At 41.8% G+C, this 13,202-nt stretch overlaps 1 protein-coding gene across 3 annotated transcripts in view; it reads left to right on the top strand.

The window, feature by feature from the left end:
- Positions 1-13,202, top strand: part of mamdc4 (MAM domain containing 4) — a 29,660-nt gene that overhangs the window by 7,782 nt on the left and 8,676 nt on the right. For all 3 annotated transcript variants that reach the window (XM_028601948.1, XM_028601947.1, XM_028601946.1), the window contains exons 8-24: positions 27-152; positions 912-1,064; positions 1,511-1,614; positions 1,750-1,905; positions 4,410-4,500; positions 4,607-4,720; positions 5,728-5,820; positions 5,919-6,056; positions 6,166-6,305; positions 8,471-8,579; positions 8,704-8,808; positions 9,897-10,031; positions 10,436-10,563; positions 10,730-10,946; positions 11,690-11,827; positions 12,613-12,740; positions 12,900-12,990. In XM_028601948.1, coding sequence (XP_028457749.1) covers positions 27-152; positions 912-1,064; positions 1,511-1,614; positions 1,750-1,905; positions 4,410-4,500; positions 4,607-4,720; positions 5,728-5,820; positions 5,919-6,056; positions 6,166-6,305; positions 8,471-8,579; positions 8,704-8,808; positions 9,897-10,031; positions 10,436-10,563; positions 10,730-10,946; positions 11,690-11,827; positions 12,613-12,740; positions 12,900-12,990 — 2,166 coding nt within the window. The remainder of the gene's footprint in view (positions 1-26; positions 153-911; positions 1,065-1,510; positions 1,615-1,749; positions 1,906-4,409; positions 4,501-4,606; positions 4,721-5,727; positions 5,821-5,918; positions 6,057-6,165; positions 6,306-8,470; positions 8,580-8,703; positions 8,809-9,896; positions 10,032-10,435; positions 10,564-10,729; positions 10,947-11,689; positions 11,828-12,612; positions 12,741-12,899; positions 12,991-13,202) is intronic.

The raw sequence follows: 13,202 nt of genomic DNA, 5'->3' as shown, positions 1-13,202 counted from the left end.
TTATTGATGTCTCACTACGTCGTCAGTGCCACTCCCTGGTGAAGGGTGTCCAGCAGGGATGATGAGGTGTAAGCGGGGGAGCTGCGTGGGGCTGCAGCAGGTCTGTGACGGCAGCGACGACTGCGGCGACGGCACTGATGAGGAGAACTGTGGTGAGAGACCGTCTGAATTACAGCAGAGAGCCCTCTGAACACACAAGACAGTAAATATGTTGGAATGTGTCCGGAAAACAGATGACTAACTGTACACACGGACAAAGTACAAAACATAATAGCAAAGAAGAGATTAAAGGGGCAGTTCAACCAACCACAAGAAAGACCCAACATATTATTTTTGTGGTATCGACGGACCTTTCACTGGACTACTTGATACTCTGATGAAGATATAGTCCGATTAAAGTTGTGTACAGGGTTGTCTGTGGATTAACCAGAGAAACTAGGATGTTGTTTATGAGAAGACACGCTGCTGTTCAGTTTTTCAAATGTAATTTTTTGCGTTTTTTTTAGCGCCATAAATAAAACTCCCTTCACCTCCACTGTATTTGTGTAAAGGCCGAAGTTTCTAAGCTTGATATTTAAAAAAAGAATCGGCACATAAAACCAAAAGTATCTGCATAGCTGCTCAGTACGACAAAGATGTGAGAAAATGTGTTTTTTGCGCCGCTATAAAACGTATTCTGGAATATTCCTTTAAAGTAGCCCCTCTCCCAAATTCTCCACATAATCGATCAAATTTCCCTAACGCTATTTGTATGAGAATACACTTGTCAAAACGCCACAATATTCCTAAAACTTCATTGAGAAGCAGTAACTTTACATACAATCCGCACAGTACATTTTTTTGTGTGGACATATTCATGCAGTGATCACCAGTTGATGTGAGTTGTGTGTGTTTATATATTGTGTCTCCAGAAAGTTACCGGCGCTGTGACTTTGAGGCGGACCTGTGTGATTGGGACCGTTTACCGTCCAGTCTGAAATGGGTGAGGACCAATCAGGAGAACATCTCGGTCACCGATCCTCTGAAAGGACCAGGCAGGGATCATTCCAGCAACAATGTAACAGGTATCATATTCTGATCAATATATATATATATATATTGGGGCTTTCAAACGCAATAATAACGAGTTGTTGCAAATTCCCTTCAACGGAACTAATTTTTTTGGATGTATAATTAAAGCATGTGTGTTCTGTGATTTGGGCCTCGGTTCGCTCCGTAGTTTAGTAAATCAGGAGGCGATGCAGCAGTCTTTTAAATGGCTAGTTGAGTTTCAAAGCCCTTCCAGACGTGCTGTCGATGTGAATTGAGTTACCAACAGAGTACGTTGAGTCTCAAATACCACTTGAGCTTGACTTTAAAGTACATTTAGAACAGACAAAAAAATGTAATTAATTTGCGATTAAAGCACAAGTTGGCTATGGAAAAGCGTGTTGATAAATCGCGATTAAACATTTGAATCAATTGACAGCCCTAAAATGAGGAAAGGATAGCATTATTTTTGTTGTTGCAGGTCACTTCCTTTACGTCACCGTCCCTGATGGTGGTCTCAAAATGGACTGGGCTGCTTTCTACAGTCCCCGCCTTGAACCCACCAATAGTTCCCATCCTTGCAAGGTGAGTCCCAGCCAAGCTGACTTCTTCTTCAGTCAGAGAGCTTTTTATCTTACTCCCACGCCTCAATTTCACAGCAATTGACTTACTCCCAGTCCAACATGTTCCACATGTTTTTTCTGTATCTGCCCGCTGTAGATGGTGATGTACACGCACCAGTTTGGGCCGAGGTCCGGCGGTCTGACGGTGCTGGTGGCAGACACTGAGATCTACCCGGTGTGGGAGAGGGGCGGTGCTCTGGGCGATGTTTGGGTGAAGGCAGAGGTGGACATCGTCACCAACTCCACTTTCCAAGTGAGTACTTTCCCTGAGATTGTAACCATAATACTGATGCTAGCTGGAGCCTCTAACAGCTTAAAAAACAGAGATATTGATACTGAAGATTAATAAATACAGAAATGGGAACAACAATATATTTTTTTATCACATATGTAGACATGGATTTAATGGACACAGACCGACTGCACATGTAAATTCTCACAGCAACCGGTAGTTGAGCCCGACTGATACTGTTTGTTTTTTTAAAGCCAAAACTGATATTAATATTTAAGAGTTTATTCTGATGAGAATATATCAGCCAATATAAATAAACATACAAGAGAAAAGTGATCTTTGCACACACAGAAGCATTGGAGAATAGGTAATGAGCCATGGAGACGATAAATCAGCTCCTTCCAACTGCGTGGAAACACCCAAACTCCTGATATTCACATAAAGGTAGTGAATGGAAATGAGTAATAATTTGCATTTTCTTTTGCCAACTTTCTGGAAATTCAGGTTAACACCATAGACCTGCATTCTATCTGAATTCCTGCAGGGGGTGACACGTGCGGTTGCAAAAGGAGGTCGGTTTCTGTAGAAGTCTATGAGAAAGTGACTTGATTTATTACCTCAGTAAACATTTTCATAATGAGTTTTTAATAAGGATTTTAATTTTGGTTATCAAATAGTTGTGACCAGGATATGTACTGAGCAGGACTTTTTACAGTTGAGAGTTGCCTGGCACTTTGTAATGGCAACACGGTTTCTTGTTGTGGGTTCATGGGAATTTGGCTCCAATGTAAAATATTTACTTGGATGAAATATTTATATTTAAAAATATTTACTTTAAAAGAATGAGTTTTTTTCCCCTCTTCTCTCTCTTCCTGCATTTCTCTTCATTTGTTTATGTACTTGTTTTTATTTTTTTGTCTTTTGGATGTTGTGCGCCTTTGCTGGTGTGTGTGTGTCTGTGTGTATGGGTCAGTGTTGTCTGTCCCCGTCTGGTTCGCACCTGATCTGGGGCGGGTTGCGGGTGGGTGGGGGATTTGGGGGGGAATTGACATGCTGTTTCAACTATGCTCCGTTCACCATTGCCTGTATGATGTATGTCATTTATTTTGAAATTTAAATAAAAATAGTCAAAAAAAAAAAAAAAAAGAAAGTTAAAAAAAAAAAAAAAAAAGGATGAGAATTGGGAGCACAGCATTTTGACTCAAGTCCTTGAATGACAAATCCTGATCAATTTATAAATTAGGGCCTTTATGTTTTAGTTTTCTTAAATGCCAATTGTTTTCACCAAATGGGTATATAGCACTTCGGAGCTTTAGGGCCCTATTTTAACAATCTGAAACGCAATTATCAAACTTGAAACGCAAGTAGCTTTGTTGGCGGATCTCGGCCACTGTTGCTAATATACCGGCGGGATAAATGAGTCTTGCGCCCGACGCAAATCTAAAATGGTTGGTCTGAAGTAGCTACATTACTCATAGGTGTGGTTTGGGCGTAACGTGCAATAAACCAATCAGAGCGTCATCTCACATTCCCTTTAAGATCGCGCTTGTTCCATGGCGGATTGCTATTATGACGGCGGATTTGCCTGACGCACGCCAGCGGGAGTTGTCCGGGATGCGGCAAAGTAATAAATACCCGTCTTGACCGGGTGGCGATGTAGCTGCGGCCTCTCGGGCATATCTCCTCAAGTCTGGAGAGGATTGCTGCAGCCATGGAGCGTGGGCCTCCAAACGCACCACCTGCTCCTGTTGTGCCCCTTCCTCCTCCCCCCCACTCCATCTCCGTCCACCAGGAGCGCATTGCGCATTGCCTCTCCCGGACCAGATCCCGCCGGAGTGTCCAATCCCACCGTAGTTCAACATCACATCTCCTTAATTCCTCTAATATTTCCTCATTTATGTCATCAACACATCCATGATTCATAGAAATGTGTAAAACACAACAAGCCACAAAGAATGCTGCAACTTTTTGAGGACTGTAGCCTACTGTAAAGTGCCTCCTGACCTATCCAAACACCTGAAGCGCATTTTCAGTAATATTTTTCCTTGTAATTATTTATGGTTTGCAAAAATGGGAATTGCTGCGTCCGTGTAGATGAGAGAAGCAAAGTGTATGCGCCTTGTGCACACGCTACATTATGGCCAAGCATGCGCCCCTAAAATAGCATCTGAATAACGCGGCACTGACTTTAGACTAGCGCCACTGACTTTAAACCAGGTTTTTCCTGGTCTGTGGCGGAAATGTTTTCTGAAATTGCAAAATAGCACCAGGGAACGTTTGCGCCGGAACACGCCTCATCTTTTCGCTGAACCGCCCCCGGGAGCGCAAATACATTCCCTAATTTACCGACGTGAGTCTGTGGAGGTAAAAGTCTGCTGTGCGTCGGGTGCAAAATAGGAATGATACATGCGTCGGTGTACAAAGTCAATTGGGCTAAGTGCAAGATAGGGCCCTTAGTCTTTTGGTGTTTGGATGAAATTGTTATTTGGATCATATTTCTTCCACTTCATTTTCTCTTATTACAGATTTTAATAATGGCAGCAGTCAGGGACTTTGCATATGGAGGTATCGGTGTCGACAGCATTGTGTTGTCTCCTGAATGCCGCTTGTCATCTGGTAATCCTTTTTAACAGTGTTTTTGATTCCACCTGTGTTAAAGACTGAGAGTAAATACCCTACGTGGTGTGATAAATCTGCCCTCTCACATTCTGTTTTTGAACAGTCAATAACACCTGGGCAAAATTCCCTAAACCTCCTAAACACCCGTGTACCGTACCGGACAAGATGTGTGATTTTCACGGTGACTGTGCAGGAGCCGAGGATGAAGCCAAATGTGGTGAGTCTACTGCGCGATCATGGAAGGCTTCTGTCATGTGGATGCAACAACAGTTTTGTTGTCATTACTTAGAATTCCTCATGGGGGAGACAGGAACTACACACTATAGCTTTAACCCTGGCCACCTTCTTCTCCTGACTTTAGCCAAGTAGTTTTAGTTGTTTTAACCTCACCAAACTTTAACAAAAAGAGGTTGTAGATCAGAAAATGCTCATTGGAATGATTGTTGTAACTGTAACAAACAATGGTGTCCTGTGGAAAGAGATATCAAAACGCTCATATGCAACAACTTTGTTTTTTGTTGGAGGACTTCTTGAAGAAGTGAAGAATTCCTTAAAGGTTCCATGACATGCTGCTTTTTGGATGCTTTTATATAGACCTTAGTGGTCCCCTAATACTGTATCTGAAGTCTCTTTCCCGAAATTCAGCCTTGGTGCAGAATTACAGCCACTAGAGCCAGTCCCACAATGAGCTTTCCTTAGTATAAGCCATTTCTGTGTCTGTAGCTTTAAATTCTGGCCACTTTGCTTGTTTTCAAGCCATGATGTCTCTCTCTTTCTCATGGGTGGGCCAAATTCTCTGGGCGGGCAAAGCAGAGAAAGGGGAGGTAACCTTTCCCCTTTTGACATCATAAGGGGAAGATTCCCCGGTTTAAAAAACATCAAAGTGACATTTTCATGCCATGGGACCTTTAAATCATCTGAAACTATTCAAATAAAGAAATTGGAGGAATAACAGTTTGTTTTCATACTGTATGACAGCGACAAAATGAGCAATCCTGTGTTTAGTTTAGTTTTTTATTAAGGTAATGTGATATATTGTTCAAATTGTTTGTACACTTTTAATCGCTGCAATTAAAAGGAACCTAAACAGTCTTTTTATTTATTATGAGTGAATTAATATGCTTAAGTCTGGCCTCTATATGACCCCTGTCTCATGCAATGATCTTTGTGTGATTTGTGTCTAATTTTGAGTGAGATGTCCCCATGAATCCTTTCTTTCTGCAGGGGACTTCTCTTATTCTGAGGGCAGCTCAGGCTGGACTGACTCCAGCATTGGGAGTCAAGGTTGGGTGCTCCATGAAAATTCCACATCCAAAGGTACAACTACTGTCCGTCAGCACACCGCTCAACCATTGGTTTATTAATACTCTGTGATTGAAAAATCATCAAATATTTGTTTGTCTCACATTTCTTAGAGGAGTACCTGTATGTGGCCGATGCCCCAGGCCAGCAGCTGACCGAGGCCCAGACACGCACCCCCCTCCTGGGCCCCTCCGGCCCAGCATGCACCCTGAGCTTTGATTTTGCGTTAACTGGGAATCCAGATCACATTGGTAACTAAATTAATTATTAGTCTTATTAGCCGACATGTCTTCTTTTTACTTGTTACTTTTTCCCCGTGACACACGTGACTCAGATCTTGTGACATGACTCTGTTTCCAGGTGAGCTGTCCGTCAGGGTGATTGACAGCCTGCTGGGCGTGCGGCCGAAGCTGTGGGAGTTCAGTGGGAAAACAGGAACCGGGGAGGGGGAGTGGAAACATGTCGACGTGCCTATTGGAGTCAGAAAACATCGATTCCAGGTAGGGCTGGGCAATATATCAATAGTATATCGATATCGATAAATGAGGCTAGACGTCTTAAATTTTGGATATCGTAATATGATCCTGGTTTTAAAGTGATGTCATTTTCTGAACTTACCAGACTGTTCTAGCTGTTCTATTATTTGCCTTTACCCAGGCTACTCAATCATTGTATCCACATTACTGATGATTATTGATCACAAATCTCAGTGTGTAAATATTTTACCATTTTAATACCAACCAACCCTACAATATCGTCACAATATCGATATTGATGTATTTGGTCAAAAATATTGAGATATTTAATTTTCTCCATATCTCCCACCTCTAATTCCAGGTCAGCTAATACAATGATAATACAACGGTACAATGAGTGTAATCACATTTAAAATGTTTACATTGATGATGAGATTTGACTCACAGATATAACCGTTCTGAAAAATAAAGAGTTCAAACTTCAAAGACAAAAAAAAGGTTGTCCCCAAAGGGACCTTCTATCCTGCCGGTACCAAAAACTAAACGGTGGCAACTGGTAACTAATGATCATTTTATGTTTAGGTTTTTCTTCGATGGTGAGAGTCGAGTCACCGGTATGAGCCACAAAATGAAGAAGGAAGTCAAACTTAAAAAAAAAACAACACAGGTTGTTTACAAAATCCTGAAAGACTTTTCTACAGTACGTAGATACAGTATGTATCCTTCTTGTTTTTTGTAATGCTAGGAAAATATATAAACAATAGAAAACAAAATGCAAATCTCTCACTTAAATGTGGTTTGGACCAAAGTGGCCTGGCTATTTGAACTGGATCCATATCTAAATACTTCATCAGTCCAAAGCTATGTTTTGGTACATCTCCCCTTTTTTGGTGGGATTGGTTGGAAAAGGGAATTGCCACACTGGGGGATCTGTATCTTGGTGGCATGTTAAAATCCTTTTGAGCAAGTACAGCAGGTACAGCCATCTGGAATCCCTAGGTCTTTGATATTTGCAACTTCGCCATCTGTTAGTTGGGATTTTTGGAGTAAAGAAATGAGCTGTGCTACAAATATTGAGGTTATATACATTCAGCCCTGAAGGCACCAGAATGTTTAGATAAGATGGTGTTGAAATATGGTCATAAGGTCATGAGGCTTCTAGGTATTATTCTATGCTTATGCAGAACCTGGGGGATTGAGCCTGGACAGCCCTCAAAAAGACATGGGAAAGGGATCTGAGTATTACACTGCATGATTAGGAGTGGGACAGAATTTGTAGGAATATTAAAACTATGGGACTATCCAGATTGCTTAGAATTGGTTCTGAAAGACACACCAAATTGTTGAAAATGTAAGACAGAGGATGGCCAATTACTTCATGTCCTATGGTCCTCTGATGAGGTCCAGAAATGTTGGACCGGGATACATGATAACCTATGTTGGATTGCACGGCTTATGGTGTTGTCATATGTTTATTTGCTTTATGGTTTATTGTCTATTATGTTACTATTCTATTGAACGGTTATGAATATTGTAGTTACTGTAGGGGTGCACGATATATCAACTCAATATCGTTTTTGTAATATCACGTTGTGCAATATCAATATGGAAAATGTACTGAAAAGTATGCAATATTCCATGTATTTTGTGAGATGCGCATGGAGACAGTGAAAGAAACGAAAAGCATGAGGACAGAAAGTGCGAACTGCGAAACCCTTGTGTTGTATGAAAACCAGGTTGTTTTGATATTCTATTAATCTATTTTGATGTGTTTTCAGCTTTTGTGTTTTCATATATCTTTAAGAATATTGGAATGAATATCCGTATCGCAATATTCACGCTCAATATCGCAATATCACATTTTGTCAATATCGGTCCAAGTTACTGTATCATCCTTTCTTGATTTTTGTCTGGGTGGGTGGTGATGATGGGGGAGGCTGTTCATGTAATGAGTTGTATGTTTTGTATTTTGCTAAAAAATGAAAAATAAAAGACATTGTCAGTCACAAAAAAAGAAAATGCAGCTGCAGCCCGAAGACAAGGAAGGAAATATGTAATTTTCCACTTGCCTTCTTTAGTTGGTTGAAATAAAACAGGGGCATGTTGTGGAAATGGTTAAAAACTCTAATTTACTGATAAACTTTCATTTTGGGAATGTCATTCATCCGTTTTTCACTTCTGTTTCCCAGCTGGCATTTGAAGCTCATGCTGTGAAACTTTGTCCATGCGCCAAGATTAAAGTGAAAAACGTTCGCTTTGTCAGCTGTCACGCTAACTATCACCCATCTTCTCCAACAGGTAACTCTCAGAACTATTTACAGTACGCACACATGCGTTTGCATAATGCACACTTTCATATTTACCTAGAAATGTTTGCAATGCTTTGATAGAATCAAATCTTTGTATTTGTTCTTCTGCCCAGGACTGTCCTGTAACTTTGAGGGTGGACTGTGTGGATGGTATCAGGACAACAGTGACAACTTTGACTGGGCGGCGATCGTTGGGATGGACCACACCATCGGGATCGGTAAGCTCACAGTATATACTGATAAACAGTTTACTATTTAATATCCTATCCTAGTATCCTAAACACACACACACACACACTTTGCCTCTATCTTTCTTTAGCCTCTTTAGTAGAAAATATCACTTTTTAAATTGTTCATGTAGGTTCTATATGTTTGGTGCTATGTATATGTAAATATGTACTAGGTTCTCCAGTCAGTGCCCTTGATCAAGGCACTGGCTCAGATCTGGAGCTGGTCCCTGGGCGATGTAAATGGCTGCGGGGGATGGGTTAAATGCAAAGAATGAATTTCGCTACATGTTTGTGTATGTGACAATAAAGTACCTTTACCTTACCTATTAATGCAGCAGTTTTCATAAGTGTCTATCAGGTGTTAATTTGCCATTTACTTACCCAACATAACTTCCACCCTTCCACGGTCCCGGCTTAAGCAAAAAGGTGGCCGAGCCTTTTCTGTTGCTGGCCCTCAGCTGTGGAACCAATTGCCACCTGACATCAGAAATGCCCCTTCAATTGTGGTTTTCAAAGCCAGGCTCAAAACTCACCTTTTTACATCGGCCTTCCCGGCATTTTAATTGCTTTTTAGCCTAAATCACTGATTTGTAAGTGTGTTTTATTTTTATCACCCTGTGGCTAATGCGCTATGTATAGCACTTTGGTCAGTGCGAGCTGTTTTTAAATGTGCTATAGAAATAAACTTGACTTACTTACTTACTTACTTACTTAAGCTTTTACTCTACTGGAAGTCGCTCTGTATCAGCCTCACAGAGCGACAACACAGTGACAGCAGTGCTCCATCTGTTGAAGAAACTTAAGATACTTTCTACTCCAAAAACTGAAAGAGAGGCTGAAATATAGGCTCATGATATATTCCCTGTTCCCTGGATGAGCTAAAGTGACATTATCTTTAATAGTCTATGAGGGGGAACATGTTTTCCACTTAGTATATAGCTTATTATCTCCATTAATCATATTGTATATTTTAAGACGATACAGTTTACCTGCAGCATATAAAGTGTCACTGCTGTACTTTTGAGGCTTGGGAGACTGACTTAAATCCCCGCCTGTCTTTTTCTGTTGATGTCCAGGCAGAAGTCTTGTGGTAGACATGTGGAGTCCTTCTCTGCGCGGTGCGTTCGGACGCTTAGTTTCGTACACCCAGTTGCCAATTTCTACAGATCACTGCCTGTCCTTCTTCTACAAACTCTACGGGCCGAACACAGGTGAGGACGAGACTAAAAAGAAAGCAGTTTACAGTGAAAGAATAATTAAATTCAATTTTATTGTATCAAATAGTATAGTATCAAATCAAGAGTTATCTCGAGACACTTTACAGATAGAGTAGGTCTAGACCACACTCTATAATTTACAAAGCCTGAATAATAATGAAGCATCGGTTTCTTTAAACCTTGGGGGGGATACCTGAAGTTATTCATTTCGTACAAAAAGTACAGGATCTAGTCTTAAAAGTCTGCCTGTTCAAATAGTTTTTTTGTGAGTAACTGTCTCAAAATGTCATATGTTGTTTTGAAATGAAATATTAACTTCTGTACTTACCAATCACAAATATGATTTCTTTCTCTTCCCCCACTTAACTGCCCTGTCCTCGCCCACGGGTGCCGTCCAGGTGCTCTGAATGTCAAGCTGTTGGATAACACCGGTTATGAGACCGTCCTCTGGACCCGCAGCGCAGCTCATGGCAACACGTGGCACGAGGCCCACTGCCCCGTACCACACCAGCTCACTAACTTCCGGGTAAGGGATGACTGCAGTCAGCCTCAAATTCCTAAACAATGTCACAGAGCTTCATTCGTCTTTCATATTAGGAAATTAGTGACAATAAAGGGGAAGGTGTCCTCTAAAAAGTCAAAAACCGATGGATATGGATTTTTTTTTTTAACCTATTCCTTCTCCAACCCAGCTGATGTTTGAAGCGGTTCGCTCTGGTTTTGATGGACGCGTCGCCATTGACGATGTGACGTTCGTGGACCGCCCGTGCACCGTGCCGAGGACGTGTTCCTTTGAAGGCCAGCGGTGTGGGTACAGCACCTCTGGTAACGTTCACTGGCTCCACCGCAACGGGCGCACCTCCGCCACGACTGGACCCAAAACTGACCACACTCTGGAGACTGAACTGGGTGAGCCAGAATCTGAGAAAAAATAATAGGCAAGGCAATGCAATTTGTATAGCACAATTCAGACAACTCGATTCAAAGTGCTTTACACAAGACATAAAGACACATTTAGAAATATCATACAAATTGGTAACAGATGAAGAAACAGTTACAAAAAATGAATGAATAAAAATAAAATTTAAAATTTAAATACAAAAATGAATTAAGAAAAGGCACTGTTAAAAAGAAAGGTCTTCAGCCTTGATTTAAAAGAGGTGAGATTAGGTGCTGACCTACAGTTTAATAGTAATAATAGTAATATTTAAAGGTGCTCTAAGCTACAAGCTAAGTTTAGGCTACAACATTTTTTGTCACATACAGCAAACATCTCCTCACTATCCGTGAGCTGTCTGTCCCCTGAACACACTGTAAAAAAAAAACCGCGGTCTCTGTAGACAGCCCAGGCTCCACAAACTGTGCCAACCTGCACCCTGAAACACAACAAACAGTCTTCCAGCGTTCCAGCTAATAACCGACAAGAAGGATTTGGGGGTGGTGGTTGGGGGGTTAGAAGCACGGAAGGGAGAGGGAGGGTACGGGATGAGTAGGAGGGAGGGGGCGAGCTAGCCTCGTTTTTGTTTGAAAATACTTCGAACGTCAACGAGAAGTGCCGTCACCCAACATCGCTTAGAGCACCTTTAAATATACGTGCAGAAAACTGAGAGACGGTGTGATTGTGATCCTCCTCTGCCCGGTTGGTTGCTCAGGTTTCTACATGATGGTTAACACCGGGGCGGACATCCTTCCTTCTGGTGGTGCGGCAGTCCTCTCCTCCCCTGTTCGCCAAAGAACCGCCAGGACTGAGTGTGTCCATTTCTGGTATCACATGGGAGGAGTGAATCCTGGTGAGACACCTTCACACACTGAAACTAGTGCTGTCAAACGATTTAAAATATTTAATCGCGATTAATCGCATTAATGTCATAGTTAACTCGCAATTAATCGCACATTTTTATCTATTGTAAATGTCCCTTGATTTATTTTTGTCCCATTATTTTTTTTTCTCATTTTAATGCTCTTATCAACATGGGAAAGTGGATCGGCTTGCTTTGTGCTTTTGTCGCCTGGTTTTGACCAGGGGGCGGAGAATTGGCATCAGCTGTGTGCTTGGCCATCAAGTGGTATTTCAGACTGGACGTGCTGCGCTGATAGCTCAGTTCACAACGTCAAAACGCACAGATCACTTTGGTCTTGTTAATGGAACCATTTGGCAACTTTTTAAAAGTAAACGTTCCATTCAGAATCTTATTGGCGTCCATTTCGGCGTCTCACGCTCCCCATCCACTCAAAACATAACGTTAGCCTGCTACTCTTTGGCCGGCTCGCGAGCCCAAACAAGTGTGTGCGGCGTGCCTGTTATGTTCCCGATCTAGCTAGATCCGGTGTGGTGTTGTAGTTTTTCTAACGCTAATAGTTGCTGCAACTGCATGTGAAAAAAAACTACAAAGTTTTGCTAGGCCAAAAAGAACGTTAATCTCGCGATAAAAAAATTGACGCTGTTAAAATGGATTTGCGTTAACGCCGTTAATAACGCGTTTAACTGACAGCACTAACTGAAACACACGCAAACACACACAAAATAATATCTATAATATAATAAATATACAATATAACTGAGTGTACTTTGCAGGTTCTCTGACATTGTATATGAAGCCGTCGAAGGGAGAAAGGGTGAAGATCTTCTCTGACAGTCTGAACCAGGGAGATGTCTGGCGCCATGGCAACGGCAACATCTCGAGTGCCCATGAGGACTGGCAGGTACGGCATAGTGGTTGGAACAATTATCGACTTATAATACCAAAAGTATAATGTACCCAGGCCCAGCAGCTCTAGAGAATAGTCATTAGTGGAGCTTTATGTAGGACCTTGCGTTTGTCCTTTTAAACAGATGATGATGTGCTTTGCTCTGCTCTGCAGCTGGAGTTTGAGGTGGTCGGAGTCGGAGGCAAAGACACTCACGTTGCAGTCGACGACATCTTTATTTCAGCTCACCCATGTGAAGATCAAGGTTTGTCTCAGCCTCTGCAAAATTAAAGGTCCCATGGCATGAACATTTCACTTTATGAGGTTTTTTAAGGTCCCCCAGTGGCTAGAAATGGCGATAGGTGTAAACCGAGCCCTGGGTATCCTGCTCTGCCTTTGAGAAAATGAAAGCTCAGATGGGCCAATCAGGAATCTTCTCCTTATGAGGTCATAAGGAGCAAGGTTACCTCCCCTTTC

The sequence above is a fragment of the Perca flavescens genome, chromosome 16 (genome assembly GCF_004354835.1).
Source record: "Perca flavescens isolate YP-PL-M2 chromosome 16, PFLA_1.0, whole genome shotgun sequence".
Classification (NCBI taxonomy): domain Eukaryota; kingdom Metazoa; phylum Chordata; class Actinopteri; order Perciformes; family Percidae; genus Perca; species Perca flavescens.
This window is presented reverse-complemented; position numbering and strand designations above follow the sequence as displayed.